Source organism: Mrakia frigida (genome assembly GCF_051309035.1).
Source record: "Mrakia frigida strain ATCC 22029 unplaced genomic scaffold BDY24scaffold_24, whole genome shotgun sequence".
Lineage (NCBI taxonomy): Eukaryota > Fungi > Basidiomycota > Tremellomycetes > Cystofilobasidiales > Mrakiaceae > Mrakia > Mrakia frigida.
In genome coordinates this window covers 41,322-57,165 of record NW_027481257.1, presented here as the reverse complement: position 1 = coordinate 57,165, position 15,844 = coordinate 41,322, and the positions used below count along the sequence as shown (strand labels likewise).

The 15,844-nt window shown below is 54.6% G+C and overlaps 7 protein-coding genes across 7 annotated transcripts; 4 read left to right on the top strand and 3 right to left on the bottom strand.

Annotated features, from left to right (window-relative positions):
• Positions 1-301: 301 nt before the first annotated feature.
• BDY24DRAFT_395407 (WD40 repeat domain-containing protein) lies at positions 302-2,283 on the bottom strand. The gene is made up of 7 exons (XM_076641294.1): positions 2,242-2,283; positions 2,129-2,165; positions 1,862-1,946; positions 1,196-1,577; positions 942-1,082; positions 516-877; positions 302-409 (listed from the first exon to the last, which is right to left on the bottom strand). The coding sequence occupies exons 1-7, from the start codon at positions 2,242-2,244 to the stop codon at positions 382-384; spliced, it is 1,038 nt and encodes a 345-aa protein (XP_076494755.1). The 5' UTR covers positions 2,245-2,283; the 3' UTR covers positions 302-381.
• On the top strand, positions 2,284-3,626 carry CIA2 (iron-sulfur cluster assembly protein CIA2). The gene is made up of 4 exons (XM_076641293.1): positions 2,284-2,784; positions 2,931-3,080; positions 3,202-3,297; positions 3,383-3,626. Exons 1-4 carry the CDS (start codon positions 2,517-2,519, stop codon positions 3,505-3,507), a joined length of 639 nt encoding a protein of 212 aa, XP_076494754.1. The 5' UTR covers positions 2,284-2,516; the 3' UTR covers positions 3,508-3,626.
• Positions 3,627-3,702: 76 nt separating this feature from the next.
• Positions 3,703-5,636, top strand: BDY24DRAFT_425126 (IMPACT family protein; the record flags this gene model as incomplete). Its single annotated transcript, XM_076644029.1, has 8 exons — positions 3,703-3,797; positions 3,900-4,083; positions 4,182-4,315; positions 4,418-4,536; positions 4,618-4,863; positions 4,956-5,064; positions 5,257-5,318; positions 5,424-5,636. Exons 1-8 carry the CDS (start codon positions 3,731-3,733, stop codon positions 5,634-5,636), a joined length of 1,134 nt encoding a protein of 377 aa, XP_076494753.1. The 5' UTR covers positions 3,703-3,730.
• A 1,241-nt stretch (positions 5,637-6,877) lies between these two features.
• Positions 6,878-8,124, bottom strand: BDY24DRAFT_416828 (uncharacterized protein; the record flags this gene model as incomplete). Its single annotated transcript, XM_076643634.1, has 6 exons — positions 6,878-6,936; positions 7,031-7,039; positions 7,150-7,477; positions 7,571-7,801; positions 7,872-7,919; positions 8,011-8,124. 6 exons carry the CDS (start codon positions 8,122-8,124, stop codon positions 6,878-6,880), a joined length of 789 nt encoding a protein of 262 aa, XP_076494752.1.
• A 118-nt stretch (positions 8,125-8,242) lies between these two features.
• Positions 8,243-11,103, top strand: BDY24DRAFT_371247 (uncharacterized protein; the record flags this gene model as incomplete). The annotated part of the gene is made up of 4 exons (XM_076638149.1): positions 8,243-8,282; positions 8,614-8,868; positions 9,292-10,416; positions 11,024-11,103. The coding sequence occupies 4 exons, from the start codon at positions 8,243-8,245 to the stop codon at positions 11,101-11,103; spliced, it is 1,500 nt and encodes a 499-aa protein (XP_076494751.1).
• An 81-nt stretch (positions 11,104-11,184) lies between these two features.
• Positions 11,185-12,837, bottom strand: BDY24DRAFT_442940 (uncharacterized protein). Its single transcript, XM_076644724.1, has 6 exons — positions 12,579-12,837; positions 12,412-12,490; positions 12,224-12,322; positions 12,091-12,156; positions 11,527-12,026; positions 11,185-11,434 (listed from the first exon to the last, which is right to left on the bottom strand). The coding sequence occupies exons 2-5, from the start codon at positions 12,451-12,453 to the stop codon at positions 11,619-11,621; spliced, it is 615 nt and encodes a 204-aa protein (XP_076494750.1). The 5' UTR covers positions 12,454-12,490; positions 12,579-12,837; the 3' UTR covers positions 11,185-11,434; positions 11,527-11,618.
• A 64-nt stretch (positions 12,838-12,901) lies between these two features.
• On the top strand, positions 12,902-15,247 carry TYR1 (prephenate dehydrogenase (NADP(+))). Its single transcript, XM_076641292.1, has 7 exons — positions 12,902-13,050; positions 13,145-13,200; positions 13,324-13,437; positions 13,700-13,848; positions 13,965-14,116; positions 14,297-14,994; positions 15,127-15,247. The coding sequence occupies exons 1-7, from the start codon at positions 12,956-12,958 to the stop codon at positions 15,213-15,215; spliced, it is 1,353 nt and encodes a 450-aa protein (XP_076494749.1). The 5' UTR covers positions 12,902-12,955; the 3' UTR covers positions 15,216-15,247.
• The last annotated feature ends 597 nt before the right edge of the window (positions 15,248-15,844 follow it).

Sequence of the window (15,844 nt, the reverse complement as noted above, 5' to 3'; positions counted from 1 at the left end):
TCTGTTTTCTTTCGCATCACCCATAGACTTTCACGTAATTTACTCAGCGGCACGATCTGTATCATCAGTTGTACTAGGACGGAAGAAAGTGGGAGGAATGCAAGCGAGAGCGAACAGCGAAACGAGGAGCAGGACCCGAACTTCTATCTCCTTCTGAAGAAGCACCGTCTCAGCTGGGAGGGAACCCGATTTCGAGCTTTTCCAGCTCTTCGTGGAATGTTCGACGAGAGACGAGGTCTGTTTGGGCAAAGGGAAAGGAAGACGACGAAGACGCGTCTCGACTTCAGCTCGACTTTCCGCTTTCGACGCTTCCTCGTTCTCTCTCCATCTTCTCTCTCAAGTAGATAAGACAAGATCCATCGTAGATAGCACTCCGAAAGATCAAGCAGCTCCCGCAGCCCTCCAGAACCTGTTCCAAACCGGAAAAAAAAAAAAAAAAAAAAAAGAAGTCAGCTCAAATCTCCCTCCCCCTCCCTCCTCGCCCCCACCCAACCTCAGCTCAAAAAGCAACTCACCTAACCACCTTCTCCTCCCCCCCACTCACGAACCTCTTCCCGACCTCCCTCTGATCGCACTCGAGCGGCCTCCAATCCACTCCCCAACTCGCGCCCTCCGCTTCCTGGAACGTGCCCACGCATCCACCCTTCTGTCCTCCGGCCCCTCCGGCCCGGACATCCCAGAGCTTGATGGTCTTGTCGGCGGAGGTAGAAGCGAGGAGACGACCGTCCGAGGGCGAGGTGGCGAGGGAGAGGATCCAGGAAGTGTGGCCTGTGAGGGTGGAGACGCCGGAGGATATTTTGCTGGAGGATAGGGAGGAGGAGGAGGAGCGGACGTCGTGGAGGATGATGGATTTGTCGTCGGAGCCGGAGAAGAGGAACTGGTGGGAGGAAGGGAGGTGAGTGAGTGGACGGAAAGAGAGAGAGGAAAGAGGAGCGACGAACCTGTCCATCAGGCGACCAAGACAACGCTCTCACGCATACAGAGTGGGTAGCGTAGGTAGCTACGAGGGAACCGGCTTCGACGTCAAAGATGAAGATGGATCCGGTGTCGCTGGAGAGGGCGAGGTGACGACCGTCGGGAGACTTTGGAGGAACGAACGCGACGAAGGACGAAACACAAAGTCAGCGGTCTCCCGTCTTGTTCTCCCCCCTTCGAATCGAGATAGGAAGACGGTAAGGAAAACGTAGACACTCACATACTTCAAATCCATCCCAAACTTATCCCTCCCGGTCTCCAACACCCTCTTCTCCTCTCCCCACCCGACGGCTTCCGCTTCGAACCCTTCATCTCCCTGGACCCTCGCCTCCCTCAGCACGACCTTCCCTCCCGCTCCGGAACTCGCGAAAATCTTCTCTTCCGGATGGATCGCTACCGTCCAGCTCGAGGCCGTCGCCGAGGACGAGGTTTTAAGGAAGGACTGATGGGTTCCGAGGAGTTGACCTGTAGCGAGGGAGTGGAGGAGGGTTGTTCCGTCGATCGAGTTGGAGAGCGAACGGTTCGCTAAAGGGGAGATGGAGAGGGAGGTGATTCCGAGCGGGTGAGCAGTCGGCGAGTGCACGAGAGCGCCGTGAGAGTCCCTGCGAGGAGGGAGGAGGGTGAGCTTCGAGAAGAGAGCAGCAGGAAGAGGAGAAGGAGCGAGCTTTCGGGAGAGATTTTTCCAGCTTAAAGAGTGGCTCGAGAGCGTCTTTGGAGCAGACTGAGATGTATGCTCCTGGATTCGAACCCCTTCGACTCCAAGCTCGAAAGAGAGATGAAGTCTCGTCTTCGAGATCGAAGCTGACCTCTCCTTCTCCTCCTCCCTTCTCCTCCTCTCTCCTCCGTTGCAACCCACCCCAAAGCACCTTACGAAAAGACGACTCACCAAACCTTCAAAGCTCCATCCAACCCAACCGAAACGATCTGATCCTTCGTCGTCCATTTCACTCCCCAGATGGCATCGTCGTGGGCTGAAAGGAAGGAGAGCGAAGAGGTCAGCGAGACGCGAACGCGAAAGGAGATTCAAAGCTGAGATCTCTGGAGGTCGTTGTAGAGGAGCAGATGTCTAGATCTTGGTAAAACCTGGGAAAGGGGCTGAAGGGAAGAGGGAAGAGGGAAGGAAAGAGGGAAGGGAAGGAAGTGTCGAGCTCACCTTGGTCTGCGTCTTTGTCGACTACGAATTGGACGGACTTGAGAGCGAGAATGGAACGAAAGGAGTCAGTCTGGCTGACGCGAAGGTGGTGTCTGCGTGTATGTCGAACTGACCATGCTGCTGAAGATGGAAGGGGAGGTGGAGGGAGGAAGATGAGAGTTGGGAGCGACGTTCGCCTCGTTCGAGATGAGTCTCTCTCTTTCCTGCCATATATATTATTTGATTCCGAGCTCATCTACTCTCATGATCTTATCGCCACCTTCTCCTATGCATTTCTTTCCAAATATCCTTCCAAAATCTGACTCCGCTCTCCCCTGCCTCTCTCCGTCCTCCTCCACCTCTCCTTCCCTCCAAACCACCACCCACCCGCCGACCCCTTCTTTCAGCCATGCCCTCCCTAGACAACGCCAACCCCATCGTCCACCTCCCTCCTTCCCTCCCTTCCTCTACAGCTCGAGCCAACAAGATCAAGTCTACCAAAGCAGGCGTGACCGTTCAGGATCTCTGGGCCGAGGAAGGGATCCAGCTCGTCGATGCAGACTTCGCAAAGAGTCCAGCGAGTCCGTGCAGTCCTGGACAGAGCAGTGAGGGAGATGAAGATCGGGAAGAGGAGGAAGAAGAAGAGGAGGAGGAGATTGATGAGGAGGAGGTTTATGGTTCGTTCTTATAGAGAGGGAAGAGGAAGAGAGGTCGGGAGGTTGCTGACTGACTCTTCGTTTCGTTCTTCTCGTTCTTCTCGTCTTCGTTTCCTCGTATACCTCGCTCTTGCTCTCAACCACCCTCCCATCGTCTCGCCACGCAGATCTCCTCCGTTCAATAACGGACCCAGAACACCCTCTAACGCTCGAACAACTCGCCGTCGTCTCGGCCGCTCAGATCACGCTCTCAAAGAACCACGTTCTCGTCGAGTTCACACCGACCATTCCGCATTGTTCGATGGCGACGCTTATAGGTGAGTGTGCTAGCGTGTGCTGGGAAGAAGGAGGAAGGGAAGAGAGAGAGAGAGGGGAAAGGAGGGAGAGGGAGGGAAGGAGAACGAAGCTCACCTTCGTTTCGTTTGGAACTTCGTTCAGGCCTCTCCCTCCGAGTCCGACTTCTTCGCTCCTTGCCCGAGAGGTACAAGGTCGATATCAAAGTTAAAGCTGGGACTCATCAGTCTGAAAACGCTGGTAAGTCGTCCCATCCTGCCCTCCTCGTTTCCCTTCGTTCACGCGAGCTCGCAAGCTCACCCTCCTCTCGTTGGGCTGTTGGCAGTCAACAAACAACTGAACGACAAGGAACGAGTAGCAGCTGCTTTGGAGAACTCTCATCTCTTGGGAGTGGTGGAGGGGTGTTTGTCTAGTGCTGGGAGGAGGGGAGGGGAGGCGATTCAGGGCTGAGGCGGAGGGCTGAACGCGGGTGTTGGTGGTGCGTGTTGTATCTTTGTACTTTTGAGGTTGATGCTGCTTTTTTGATTGGGTTGGGATGATATTCTACATATGTGCTTTCTCTCTTTGAATTTCTACTTTTTCCTTGAGGGAAAACTCCGAGAACGAGAGCTCGCAATCGATCCCTTCCCCTCGTTGAACTCCCAACTTCCATCATCGACTCCGTCTCGTCCAGATGTTCAACACCCCTCTCGCCTCTTCGACAACAACAGATTTTCAAGCGTTCATTGAATCCCTATCAGGTAAGCCCCCAAAAACTCCAACTCTCTTCGTCAAAGAGCAGACGTATCCAAGAACTCGAGCGAGCTCACCTTCCTCCTTCTCCTTCCTTTCCCGTTCTCTAGACTCCCCCTCCCTCCTCTCCACCTCCCTCGAACTCGAAGCTCTCCTTTCCATCTACGGCGACGACGTTTTCCGACTCCACGATCCTACCGAGTTTGCTTCTTCAGCTGCTAATGCGCAACCGAATCCTGAAGGACGAGGACCCGGCGAAGGGAGTGGGAAGTTGAGGTACGAGGCTGTTTTGCCGTGAGTCCGAGCGTCGTGCCCTCTAGAAGAAGCTCGGAAGAGAAGAGAGCGGAGTTATATGATAGGAACGGAAGCTGATTCTTGACGTTGTTGGGCAGGCTACCAGAGAACGAAGACGTGAAGGTGTCGGTGCTCGTCACGATTCCCCCTGGCTATCCAGAATCAGAGAGTCCGCCTCAGCTGCAGTTGCTGGATCGGTACGTTGGGGATTTCGGGGTTGATTCGGGACTTTGTAAGCAACTTTAATCTCTTGAAATGAGCTTGAAACGAAGCGGCGAGCGAAGCGAACGAAGGAAAGCTCGAGCTCACCTCCCTTCGTCCTCGTTCGTTGCAGTTGGTCGCATCCTCCGCACCTACTTCTCCATCCCGCCACCCGACGGGGACGGGATCCCCTTCGCTTCAGGCGAAGTAGCCGTCTGGGAAGGTCTCGAACATGTCCGGAACATCTGCCAGGTTCGTCACGTCCTTCCTCTTTAATTTCCTCCCTCCCTTCGCTCGTTCCCACTCACCTCACCTCTTCTCTTTTGCCCACAGCAATGGTACACCCACAACCTTCTCTCCCATCAGGAATCCTCCCTCTTGCGCTCGGAAAATCACCCCCACCCTCCCTCCTCTTCCGAAGGCTCAGCGCGTCGCCACGACCCTCCCACTCGAATCCCTCCGACCCTGGAAATCGCAACGGAGCTACCAGAGGGAGTGGAGATCTTTGTATCGGAGCCGATTGTGGATAGGAAAAGTGTGTTTGTGGGGAGGAGTGTGAGGGTTGAGGATGTGGGGATGGTGAGTTTCGCGAGAGAGAAACGAAGGGGAGGGAAAGACGCGTCTCGAGCTGATCGTTTCCGCGTTTCTCTGGTTGTTGGGCTTTGCTTCAGATTCCAATAATACTGAATCATCTGTTGGAGGACAAGAAGGTCGGGAAGGCTTCGCATCCGATCATTCATGCTTATCGGGTGAAGGGAGCGGGAGGGGGGATGATTCAAGGTCAGTTCGACTCGGCGCGTTTCTCGTTTTTTTCTTTTCCGCTTCTCTCCCTTTTTCGTCTCACGCTCTCGTCGACATGGCTCTGTTCCCTTGAACGCTCCATTCCTTTCAACACTCGCTCTTCAATCTTCTCGCCTCGAATCCCAAAGCTGACTCCCTTCTTCTTCCCCTCCTTCGCTCGAACACCCTTAGACAACGACGACGACGGAGAATCAGCAGCTGGATCTCGGATAGCGCATCTCCTTCAAATCCTCGTGAGTCTCCCTTCGTTTAAACACCTTCTTTTCTCTTCTCGATTCCCATCTCACCCTCCCCCCCCCCTCCCTTCTCCTCCCTCTCCCCTTTTCTACCCCCCCCAGGACGTCACCAACGTCCTAGTGATCGTCACCCGCTGGTTTGGTGGGACCCACATCGGTCCCGATCGGTTCAAGCATATCGGACAGTGTGCGAGGGACGCGTTGGAGGTCGGAGGGTTCTTGGATGATCCGGCAGATCAAAAGAGTCACGAGGGGGGGAAGGGTGGGAAGCATGGGGGTGGTGGGAAGGGGGCTGTGAAGGGTGGGAGGAGATGATAGCAATGATTGGTCCGAGTGTTTTGGATTCTGGCAGTCTTCTAGCCTGCGGAAGACTTGAGCCTTCGAGACGACGTCGAGCCTCGCTTCTCCCTCACCGCCACCACCTCTCCTCCCTTCCCTTCTCCCTACGCCTACCATCTTCGATCTACGCCTCGATCTACTCCCACCCACCCACCCTTATATACCTACCACACCTTCTTCTACATCGTTTTCTCTGGACTTCTTACGCCTTTCCTTCTCGAACCTCCTCTTACTTCGTTTCGTTCACCTCTCTCACCAACCTGTCACCCTCCTCGTACACGAACATTCTCTCACTCCATAGCCGTTTCCTCCTTTCGTACTCAGCGTTTTGGACTTCCTCGTCTCACAACCCGGACCATCTTCTTTCCTCGTTTCGATCCCGTCGCTTCAAACTTTCGGCTCCTGCTCAAACATCTATCTACGTACTCTGCTCAGACCTTCATCGAACTCTTGCTCCCTGTTGATTTCCTACCACTTCTCTCGGCTTCGTTTCGAACTTCGTCCCTCAGTCTCGTCGTTACGTCCTTACATTACATTAAAAATGCGGTTACTACTAGCGTCTCGTCATCTGGGCGGTCTCGTCGTCTCACTAGACTCACGCTCGCTTCTGTCTCCCGCCAGAACGCTCGCCCGTCTGTTTATGGATCAGGTCGAACCCTCTTGAGACGTCTAGCGAGAAGGGAGACGAGGACGAAGGTCGGGGAGAAAGGAAAGAGGGAGAGAGGGAGGGGAGGCAGAGACGCGACGACGAGTTGATCCGACCGCCAGTCGAGAATTCATTCAAGCCAGCTGAGTAGAAGCAGCGGCAGGGAAATCGTTCGACTGGGTTCTGTTCCGAGCGAACAAGACTCTCGATTTTTCGGTGCAGACGAAGGAAGGCAAGGCTCTGCCATGCGATAGTCAGAGTCTACCGAAGAGAAGTCGAAGTAGAAGTTGGTCAGTGAAGGGTGAGATGAGAGATGAGACGAGAGAAGGGAAGTAAAACACGGTGTAGGAAAAGAGGAGAAAGAGGAACGACGCTCACCTGAACTCGATGCGACAAAGGAACCGCCTGAGATCTCATGGACGGTCCCGGCGAGTCTCGGCTTGAAACGTCCCTTGTTAAAGAAGCTAAAACGGAGCACAAGGTTGGGTTTCAGCTCGGTCTCGACAGGGACAGAAACGAGGACAGAAAGCGAGCGCGTTGAACTCACTCGACGCGTCGGCCTCCCCGTTTTCTACCAGCTCGACTTGAAGCACGAAGCTTTGTGATACTTCCAATCGATCCGTTGATGTTCTGGATACAACCAGCAGGATAGAAAGTCAGTTCGGTACGCTCGTGGAACGAGAACGAAAGAAGGGAAAATCGGACCTTGCGAACAGTACCGCACGTTTTCGCACTACAACGAGAATGAAACAGTCAGTTACTCGCAATCCGAAACAAAAACACCAAGCAACCAAAGCCGACTTGCCCTCGAACACGCCCTCAACTCCCTCCCCCCCTTCTCACACTCCAGATTCACGTTCGGCGCCTCGCCCATCTGGTTGTTCTTGATCTCGCAACTCGTCCAAACAGCATACCTCCCTCCGATAACCTTGTTCCTCCTAAGCAGCTTAATATCGAGCGTGAAGGTGGCCATAGCGTCGAGGATAACGAGCTGGTGAGCAGCGGCTGTACGCGTGGATTTGAGGCGAGGGAGGAGAGCGACGAGTTTGGATTTGGACGAGGGTTCGAGGTTGGGGAGTTTGGAGTCGGACGGGAAACTGGCGACGAGTTCGGAGGTGAAGACGTCGAGGTAGGAGAGGAGACGTTGCAGGATTTCGAGGGAGGAGGGGTTCTGGGTGAGAGGGAGAAGGAGAGGAGAGGGAGGTCAGCCTTCGCAGTGAATCAAGGACGAAATCGAGCAGAAAGATAAACTAAGCAGACTTACCGACCAACCCGACTCAGGGAACTCTGCTATAGCTCTACCGATCCTCAAGTACAGAGAACCAGCCTCCTCAGGGTGATCTCTCAAGAGGCGACCGAACGACGGGGTCTCGGCAGTTCTGCAAGCCCACGAGAGCCAAAGCGCGCAACGTCCGTCTTCGTTCTGATAGGGGTCCAGGGTGATGTAGGAGAAGGTTCGAAGAAGAGAAGGGAGGTACAAGGCGGAGAGTTTATCCTGGAGGATGCAGAAGAGGGAGATGCTCAGCCAACCTCGTTCAGCTTCAAACTTTCATCGATGAACTGACAAAGAAGGCGATCCGTTGAGCTCTGGAGAGGTAGTTGAGTGTGTCGTTCTATGTAGAGCAAACGGGAATCCAAGTCAGAGAAACGGTCTGACGAGGCGAAAGAAAAGTCAAAGCGAGGGAAGGGGAAATCGAAGCTCACCATCGCCCGAGCTGGCTGCATCTCTACGGCCGAGAGGATTTTAGCAGGAGGAGCATCGATCCCTTCCGTGAGACCTATGAGCTCTGCGAAGTGAACGGCTGAGGGTCCTGACATGTAGAATCGAAGGCGAGGGAGGGTTGATGGCGTTGGAAGGAAGGAAGGAAACGATTCATGAAGCTCAACTTTCAACCCTCCTCCCTTCTCGTTCGCATGCCCCTTTCTCTCAACAACCATGAGCTTGATCAGCTTCTTCTCGATATGCTCTCGTAGCCGTTCGTCTCATCTTCTCGCTCATCCGAGCTAAGGAGGAAGCGAACGACTTTGAATGGGCTTTAGGAGGGACAAGACGATCAGGCACCGATTGCTCAGGACAAGCCATCCTCGCTTCGTTCCTTCCTTCTTACACCTTCTCCTTCACCCACAACAACACCCTCATTAATCACCTCTAGAGTAATGAGTACCTATCGACCTTCAGTTCCACCTCCTCCTCTCATCCAAGAGCACTCGTCGTCTGCAACTCGAGCGGATTCAACAGGACGAGCTCACGATCCAGACATCCTTCCTCCCGTTCCTCCTCCTCCTCCTTCCACGTCTCTCACGGAGGTCGTAGAGGAAAGTCCGTACCCTCTTCTATCGCCTCCGACAAGGATCCCAGGAGAACAGATCGAGCAGGAGGAGCAGGAGGAGGAGGAGGAAGCGGGCCCATCGAGCCGGAAGACGGGAGGCAGCAGCAGCATGCTCACGTTCGAGAAACGACCCGTCCTCCCTCGTTCGTCGCTCAGTGGGTTCTCGAGGCTCACAGGAGGGTTGAGAGGACAGAGGGAGGATGCAAAGACGATGGGTGGGTTTGGGACTATGGTGAGTTCTTTCTCTTCCTACTCTGAGCTCTCCTCTCCCGAGATCAACAACGGGTCTCTGCTCTCTTCTCGACTTAGAGCTCACACCGTTCTCGCTTGCCTATCTGTTCTATGAGGTTCCTCCTCTTCGATCTCCCAACTCGCCTTCCCCACCCCTTCTCGACACCTATGATTATCGTCCCGTCCCCCTCCTCGCTCGTCCTCCTCCTCTCAACAGGCTCTCCCACACCTACGACGAGCGCAGGGAACGAGCTTGGCAGTTCGAGGATCGCTACTGGAAGGGAAAGGAGATGGAGAGAGCTAGGAAGGAAGCTGCTAGGAAGGAGGAGGAGAGAGTGAAGGAGCAGAAAGCGGGCAGGAGGAGAGGGTGAGTTTGGTCGAGAGCTCGTTTCCTCTTTTCTTTTGCACGCTCTTCGTCATCAAGAGAGAGAGTTTGCGGTCCTCTTTCAGATTACTGACCTTTCTTTCCTCTCCAACTCGTCCAGACCTTCGGTTCCTCCCGTTCTAACCGACGTCCCGCCTTCCTCCTCCCTCCAAAACGACTCCTACATCGATCACGCCGCTCGAACACCTCCTCCCTCTCAAGGCTCATCCTACACCACTACCACCGGCGTCGCAGTGGACGAAGGAAGGTCTCGTCGCGTCGTGGATCAGGATGTGTTGATCTCGGCAGCTGCGACGTTGGATGGGTCGTCCGTCCGGGTTTTCGACGACGAGTCGATGCTGGATGAGGATCAGCTCTTCGGCGATGAGGAATTGCCTGTGGGTGGGAGTGGGAGTCGAGGCGGAGCTGGTGTTTGGGGTGGAAGGAGTGGGAGGGAACAACTCGTCGCTGCCTGTTTGGACCTTCAAGAACTCGTCAAGATCGCGAAGGAGGAGGATTCGACTGTCGACCAGTCACTTCTTCGAGGAGAGGATCCAACCTCGTCGTCCTCGTCGCACATACCTCTCGTCAACGTCCTCGACCAGGGAGAAGGAGGTCCCTCGACGTACACATCTCCGTCCTCAAGCTCGTCGCCCTCCTCGTTCGACGACAACCGACCTCGTCCCGGAACAGCAGCAGCAACCACCGTCGCACCAACAATCACTCCTTCACTCCTCTCCGCCATCGAAACCGAAGAAGGAGGAGGTTCCGAACCCGACGCGCACGAGCTCGTCCCCATCGAATGGAGCGGACGAGGAGCTCCCGCCTCAGGTCGACCTTCGCCTTCTTCCTCTCGACTCGTGCCACCTTCTTCCTCTTCCCTCCTTTTGTCCCCACCCCTCGACACCACCACGGAACCCGCTTCCTCCTTCGCCCTCGTCTTCGTCTCTCCCGGCCTGGAATCTTCTCCCACTCCCACTGCTACCCAACCCTCCCGACCTCGTCCCCGAGGGATCATCCTTCAAAGTCCAGGAAACCCTTCGCCCAGTCCTCCTCCTCCTCCTACGGCTCCGCTTCGTCCCGTCCCACCAACCGGAACCGAACAACAACCGCTCGTCGGTCCTCTCACGGAACAAACAACCTCTCGAGCTCGAACGAAAGGCAGAGGCCAAGTCAGGAGGGACAGTGAGCGAGTAAGAAGTCGAACAGAGGAGGAGGACGAGAGGATCAGGAGGTGGAGGACAGGACTGGAGGTTGGCGTTGGCGTTGGATGTGGGGAGAGGTGGGGTGGCATCGTAGAGGATGGGGAGGTGGATGTGGATGGCTTGGACGTGGAGGAGCTGGGAGATGCCGTGATCGTGCGGGAGGACGGAGCGGGAGGGGAGGGGGTCGTTGGGGAAGCAGAGGGTGCGGGAGGGGGAGGAGAGGTTGATCAAGGGGGAGGGTTAGGGAGTGGACTGCTAGGGAGGTTGACTGGGGGTTGGTTTGGAGGATGGGTTCGACGATAAGCGTTGGTTGATTGGGTTCGAGTTCGACGCGTACGTTGTTGGATTCGGATCGGTTGTGTTTTTTGCGCTTTCTTGCTTTGTTTGCCTTTTCTCCTTTCGTTTTCGTCTTGACTATTGAGCTTATTTCTGCATTTTTTTTTTTTCATCTTCCTTTCCTTTCCTTTCCTTTCCTTTCCTTTCCTTTGCTTCCTCGCGTCACCCCTTTTGCTTCTCTTCCCTCGTGTCACCTCGTTTCGTTTCCTCTCGTCCTGCTTTTTTTTTTGCTCTTGCTTTGTTTTCCTTAGCTGCCTTCCTTTCGCTTTTTTCTCTCGTAAACGTGAACGGTTATACTTTCTTTGTAAACGATCTTTGTCGATCTGGCTGAAAAACCAGCGGGGGAAGGGAGGAGAAAGGCAGCGGAGCGAACTTGAGGAGGTTCTCGGAAGGGATTTTCAATGGACGGATGAGAAGCGAATACATAGATATGATTAGTCTATGAACGAGGCGGGTAACGAATCCTTGTCCTGTTCGAGCAAAAGAGGAGTCAGGAGGTAGGTCAGTACGTGGCGGAAGGAGAGAGAGGAAGAGTTCAGAGAAAGAGAGCACTGAGCCACGAACCTGTGCTTTCCGGATGACGAAATCGAGCGCGATGCTGTTCTACCACGGCGAGGCGCGGCAGATCAGCTTGTGATTCTTCCGATCCGCTCGTTGGTGATCTGCGCAAAAAAAGGGAAAGCAGAAGAGAAAGAAGAAAGAAAGGTGAGCTCGACGCGACCGATAGCGAACGAGGATTCAACGAGAAACGTACCAACTGAGCAGTAGCGGACTGATCGACACTGTGAGAGTATCTTAAACGATCAGAAATATCTCGAGTACTCCAAGAGAGATCTCTAGACTCACTCATCCACAGCTCAGCAACTGCTCGTCCCCCTTCCCGCTACATCCCACCCTCTTCTGTTTCTTTCCCACCTCGCACCTCCACCAACTCCACCAACTCCTCTTGTCCACCGCTTCCTCGGACGATTCCTTCGAAGACGGAAGCCGTCTCAACCAGGTCGTCAAGGACATCAACGTTGCTGTTACGCTGAGCGACATGTCCGCGTAAGCCGTTCCTTCACTTTGGAGTGAGACGCTTGTTGTTGGCGAACTCGTCTGAGGTGTCACCGAGCCATCCGATGAGCTGCTGGTTGAGAATAGCCTGAGTGGTCGGGGAAGTCGTCGGCTTTGGGGAGGGAGGTAGGATCTTGGACGAGGACGAGGGAGAAGAGGAGTTCCTTCGAAGCCTCTGATGGCGTCGGTACGGGTTCCCTGTGGAAGGAAGGAGGTCAGTTCTCTTGAAGCGGAGAGGGAAGATGAAGATGTAGAAGCTCACTTGATAGCGACTGATGAAGATGGTCAGGTCAGGCATGAGAACGACGACCTTCTTCATCACGTCCTCCTGGAAACCGAGGAGAGCAAGGATGGCTCGACTTCATGAAGACGCCGAAGATGGGGAGAGCCGAAACGAGGCTGAGGATTCTAGTCCATCGGTTGTGCAGAAGGTCGGTTATGGGAGAGCGGAAGGCTTCGAGGAGGTTGGGAAGGTATCGAAGAGCGAACTCGGTCTGAACGAAGGGATGTTGAGAGGGAGGACTCAGACGTGAGCTCGAGAGTTCTAACAGCTCTACGTCCACAAGGATAGGCCAGAACATACGAGATCAAAACCGAAAAAGGAGTGTCCTGACGAGGATCTCATCTCGCAGAGGACCAGAATTCATGGCGATCTTTTCCAACTGGAAAGGAAAGGGAACAAAAAAGAAGGAAGGAGAGAAGAGGTGAGCTCGGGCTCTTCTGCAGAAAGCTTCGAAACGCGAAACTCACCAAGTTCCTATCTTTAAGATAGCCTTCCATGTAAACGTCTACTTCGTCTGGTCACATTCCAGGAAAATCTCTCTCGGTCCTCGCTTGGACGACGGCGATTCTTCGAGCGTTCCGGTCTGGATGAAGGTGAGCCTTGGAGCCGACCTCCTTGACGCCAAGAGCTGTGGCGAGCTGGTCTGCGTAGTAGATGGGAGTAGGGAGGGGCATCGAAAGAAGAGGGTTTAGTAGTAGGGAGATCCGAATCGAGGTTGCTGGTCGTTGAGGGCAAAGGAAGAGGAGGGCAAGTCATTTCGCCTTTTCTTGATGAGCTCGAACCAGAGTCGGCTCGTTCGTTTCCCTCCAACGACATCAACAACAAACCCCACTCTTTTCCAACTATGTCAGACGAGGAACAACCAGCCATCGGTCTTATTGGGATGGGAGATATGGGGAGGATGTACGCAAAGAGGCTGCTCTTGGGAGGTTGGAAGAAGTGAGCTCCCTCTTTCCTTCCTTCCGTGTCTTCACCTCGCTCTTGTATCTCTTCCAGACCCCGAGAGTTAACGCAAACACCCTTCTCGCCTCAGCATCTACGCCTGCGATCGTCCTGAGAAATTCGAAGCTCTGAAGGAGGAGTTCAAAGGTCAGCTCTCTGTCTGCATCCCTCCGATCTCGACCTCGAGCTCACCTTCTCCTCCTTCCTTCCTTTCGTTCGACCCCTTTTTGCTGGCTCCTCCTTCTTCTCGCTTCACTTTTGCCCACGCAGACACCCCCCTCACTATCCTTCCTTCAGGTCACCACGTCTCTCGGATAGCCGACTTCATTCTCTACTCGGTCGAGGCAGAGTTCATCGACAAGGTCGTAGCTGAGTTTGGTCCTTGTGAGTTCAAGATCTCTTCTTCTACGCCCTTTTCATCGACCTGGAGCTTTGAGTGAGGGTCCAAAGGAGCTTGCGGAGAGCGATGGTGCTCTTGGGGCCTTGTAGGATCAGTAGAGGTGCGAGGGAAGGAGAGTGCGAGCTCATCGCGTTAGAACTCGACAGATTCGTCCCGCACACGACCTCCCTTTCCCGACCTCGTTCTCGCAAAGCTCTTAGCTGACCACCTCCATCTTTCTTATCATACTTTACCTCTCTTTACCAGCCACCAAGTTCAATGCTGTCGTCTCAGGTCAAACCTCCGTCAAAGCTCCAGAGCGAGCTGCTTTCGAGAAGCATCTCCCCGAGGACGTCTACATCATCTCCGTTCACTCTCTCCACGGTCCTTCAGTCAACCCCGAAGGACAACCTCTGGTGAGTCCCTACCGTCTCGTTCCTTTCAACCCGGTTCAGCTTTCGCCTTCGACAATTCAAACGAGCTCGAACTGACGAGCTCTCTTCCTTCCTCTCCTCGACGCGTCTCTCGACAGGTCATCATCCAACACCGAGCTCCCGACGAGAAGGTTCGAATGGTCGAGAGGATCTTCGCCAGCTTTAAGAGTCACTATGTCTACCTAAGCTACGAGGAACACGACTCAGTTACTGCCAACACTCAAGCTGTAACGCATGCGGCGTTCTTGAGGTGAGTCCGCTCTTCTCTCGTTCTCCTTCGAGTTGCTTCTTCGTTGTTCGAGTGGTCGTGGTTCTTTACTGAACCTCGTCCTCGTTTCATTCCTCGCTCCCTCAACTTCTTCCTCCTCTCCTCACTGCTTCCTGTCCCCGTCCCCGCCTCCCTCCTCCGTCCTTTGCTCCCTCCTCTCAGCATGGGTTCCGCCTGGCACTCCTCCGCCGCCTACCCCTGGGAATCTGGCCGCTACCAAGGAGGGATCGAAACCGTAAAGATCAACATCGCCTTACGGATCTACGCCAACAAATGGCACGTTTACGCCGGTCTCGCCATCCTCAACCCCTCCGCCCGCATCCAGATCAACCAGTACGCCAAGAGCACGACGGAACTCTTCAAGCTCATGGTCCACGGGAACGGGGAGGAGTTGAGGAAGCGGGTTTGGGAGGCGAGGGAGAGCGTGTTCTTCTCTGAGGTGGAGGAGACGGGGGAGAGGAAGAAGAGGACGCCGATCTTGCTCAGCGATAAGATTCTGGATCAGTTCTCGCTGGGACCCAAACCTTCCACCACCAGCTCCCCATCATCGTCAACGACCTCGGCTCCTCGAAACTCCCACCTCTCCCTCCTCGCCATGGTCGATTGCTGGCACGTCCTCGGGATCCAACCGTTCGAACATCTCTCCCTGGCTGCGACCCCGCTGTTTAGAATGTGGATCGGAGTGGCAGAGTACCTGTTTAGGGACGAGGCGAGGTTGGAGGAAGCGGTGTGTGCGGCGTTGGAGGATAAGGAGCATAGGAGCGATGATGTAGAGTTTGTGGTGGCGAGTAGGGGGTGGAGTCAGTGCGTCGAGTTTGGGAGTTGGGAGATGTACAGGGAGAGGTTTGAGAGGACTGCTGGTGAGTTTGGTTTCGGCTTTGTGGAGAATCTGGGGGAGAGATGTTCGAAGGAGCGGGGAGTGAGGAAGAGGAAGAAGACCCGACGAAGAGGACGACGCGACGCTGACCTTTCGTTCTTGCTTTCGTTTCCAGCGTTCTTCTCGCCTCGGTTCGAGGAAGCGACGAGGGTGGGATCGGAGATGATCAAGACGATCTCGGCGTCGGCTACACCTCAAGCTTGATGATGTTGATGCGTTAGGGAACGGGAACGAACGCTTGCTCGGGAAGAAAGAAGAAAGACGAAAGACGCGTCTTCTGTTCGACCCTCCTCCTCCTTTCTCTCGCTTCGAGGCTGCAGCAGTTTTGATGTGTCCTCATTGAGAGTCATGATATCCAAGCGTGGTAGATCGGTCACTCGTCCTTCCGAACCTCCGTCCTCCCCTCGAGCTCGAACCCAAATCCGACGCGTCGAACTTCCACTCTCCTCGATCTCGCAACAGCACTTCCTCCGTCTCTCAACTCGATCCTCCTACGGCAACCACGAGGGTTTGATACAGACAGGCTTGTGCTTCTTCCAGTGTCGTTTCTGGTGATCTACAAGGGCGAAAGATCGAAGGAGGAAGAAAGGTACGAACGATCAATCAGTTGAGACGAGATCGGAGAAAGGAGAGAGCTAAAGAAGCGAAAGGAGGCGATACCGACCTTCGCAGCAGTACCGAACAGTCTGACACTGCTTCATAGGTCCAAAGAGGGAGAGGGGAAGACAACGAGAGGAAGATGTCAGCTTCGACGCGGCGAAGGGAGACGAGAGAGCGAGACTCACCCCCAAGCAAGCCTTCAGACCCTCTCCCGTACAGTCCGTCCTCTTCTC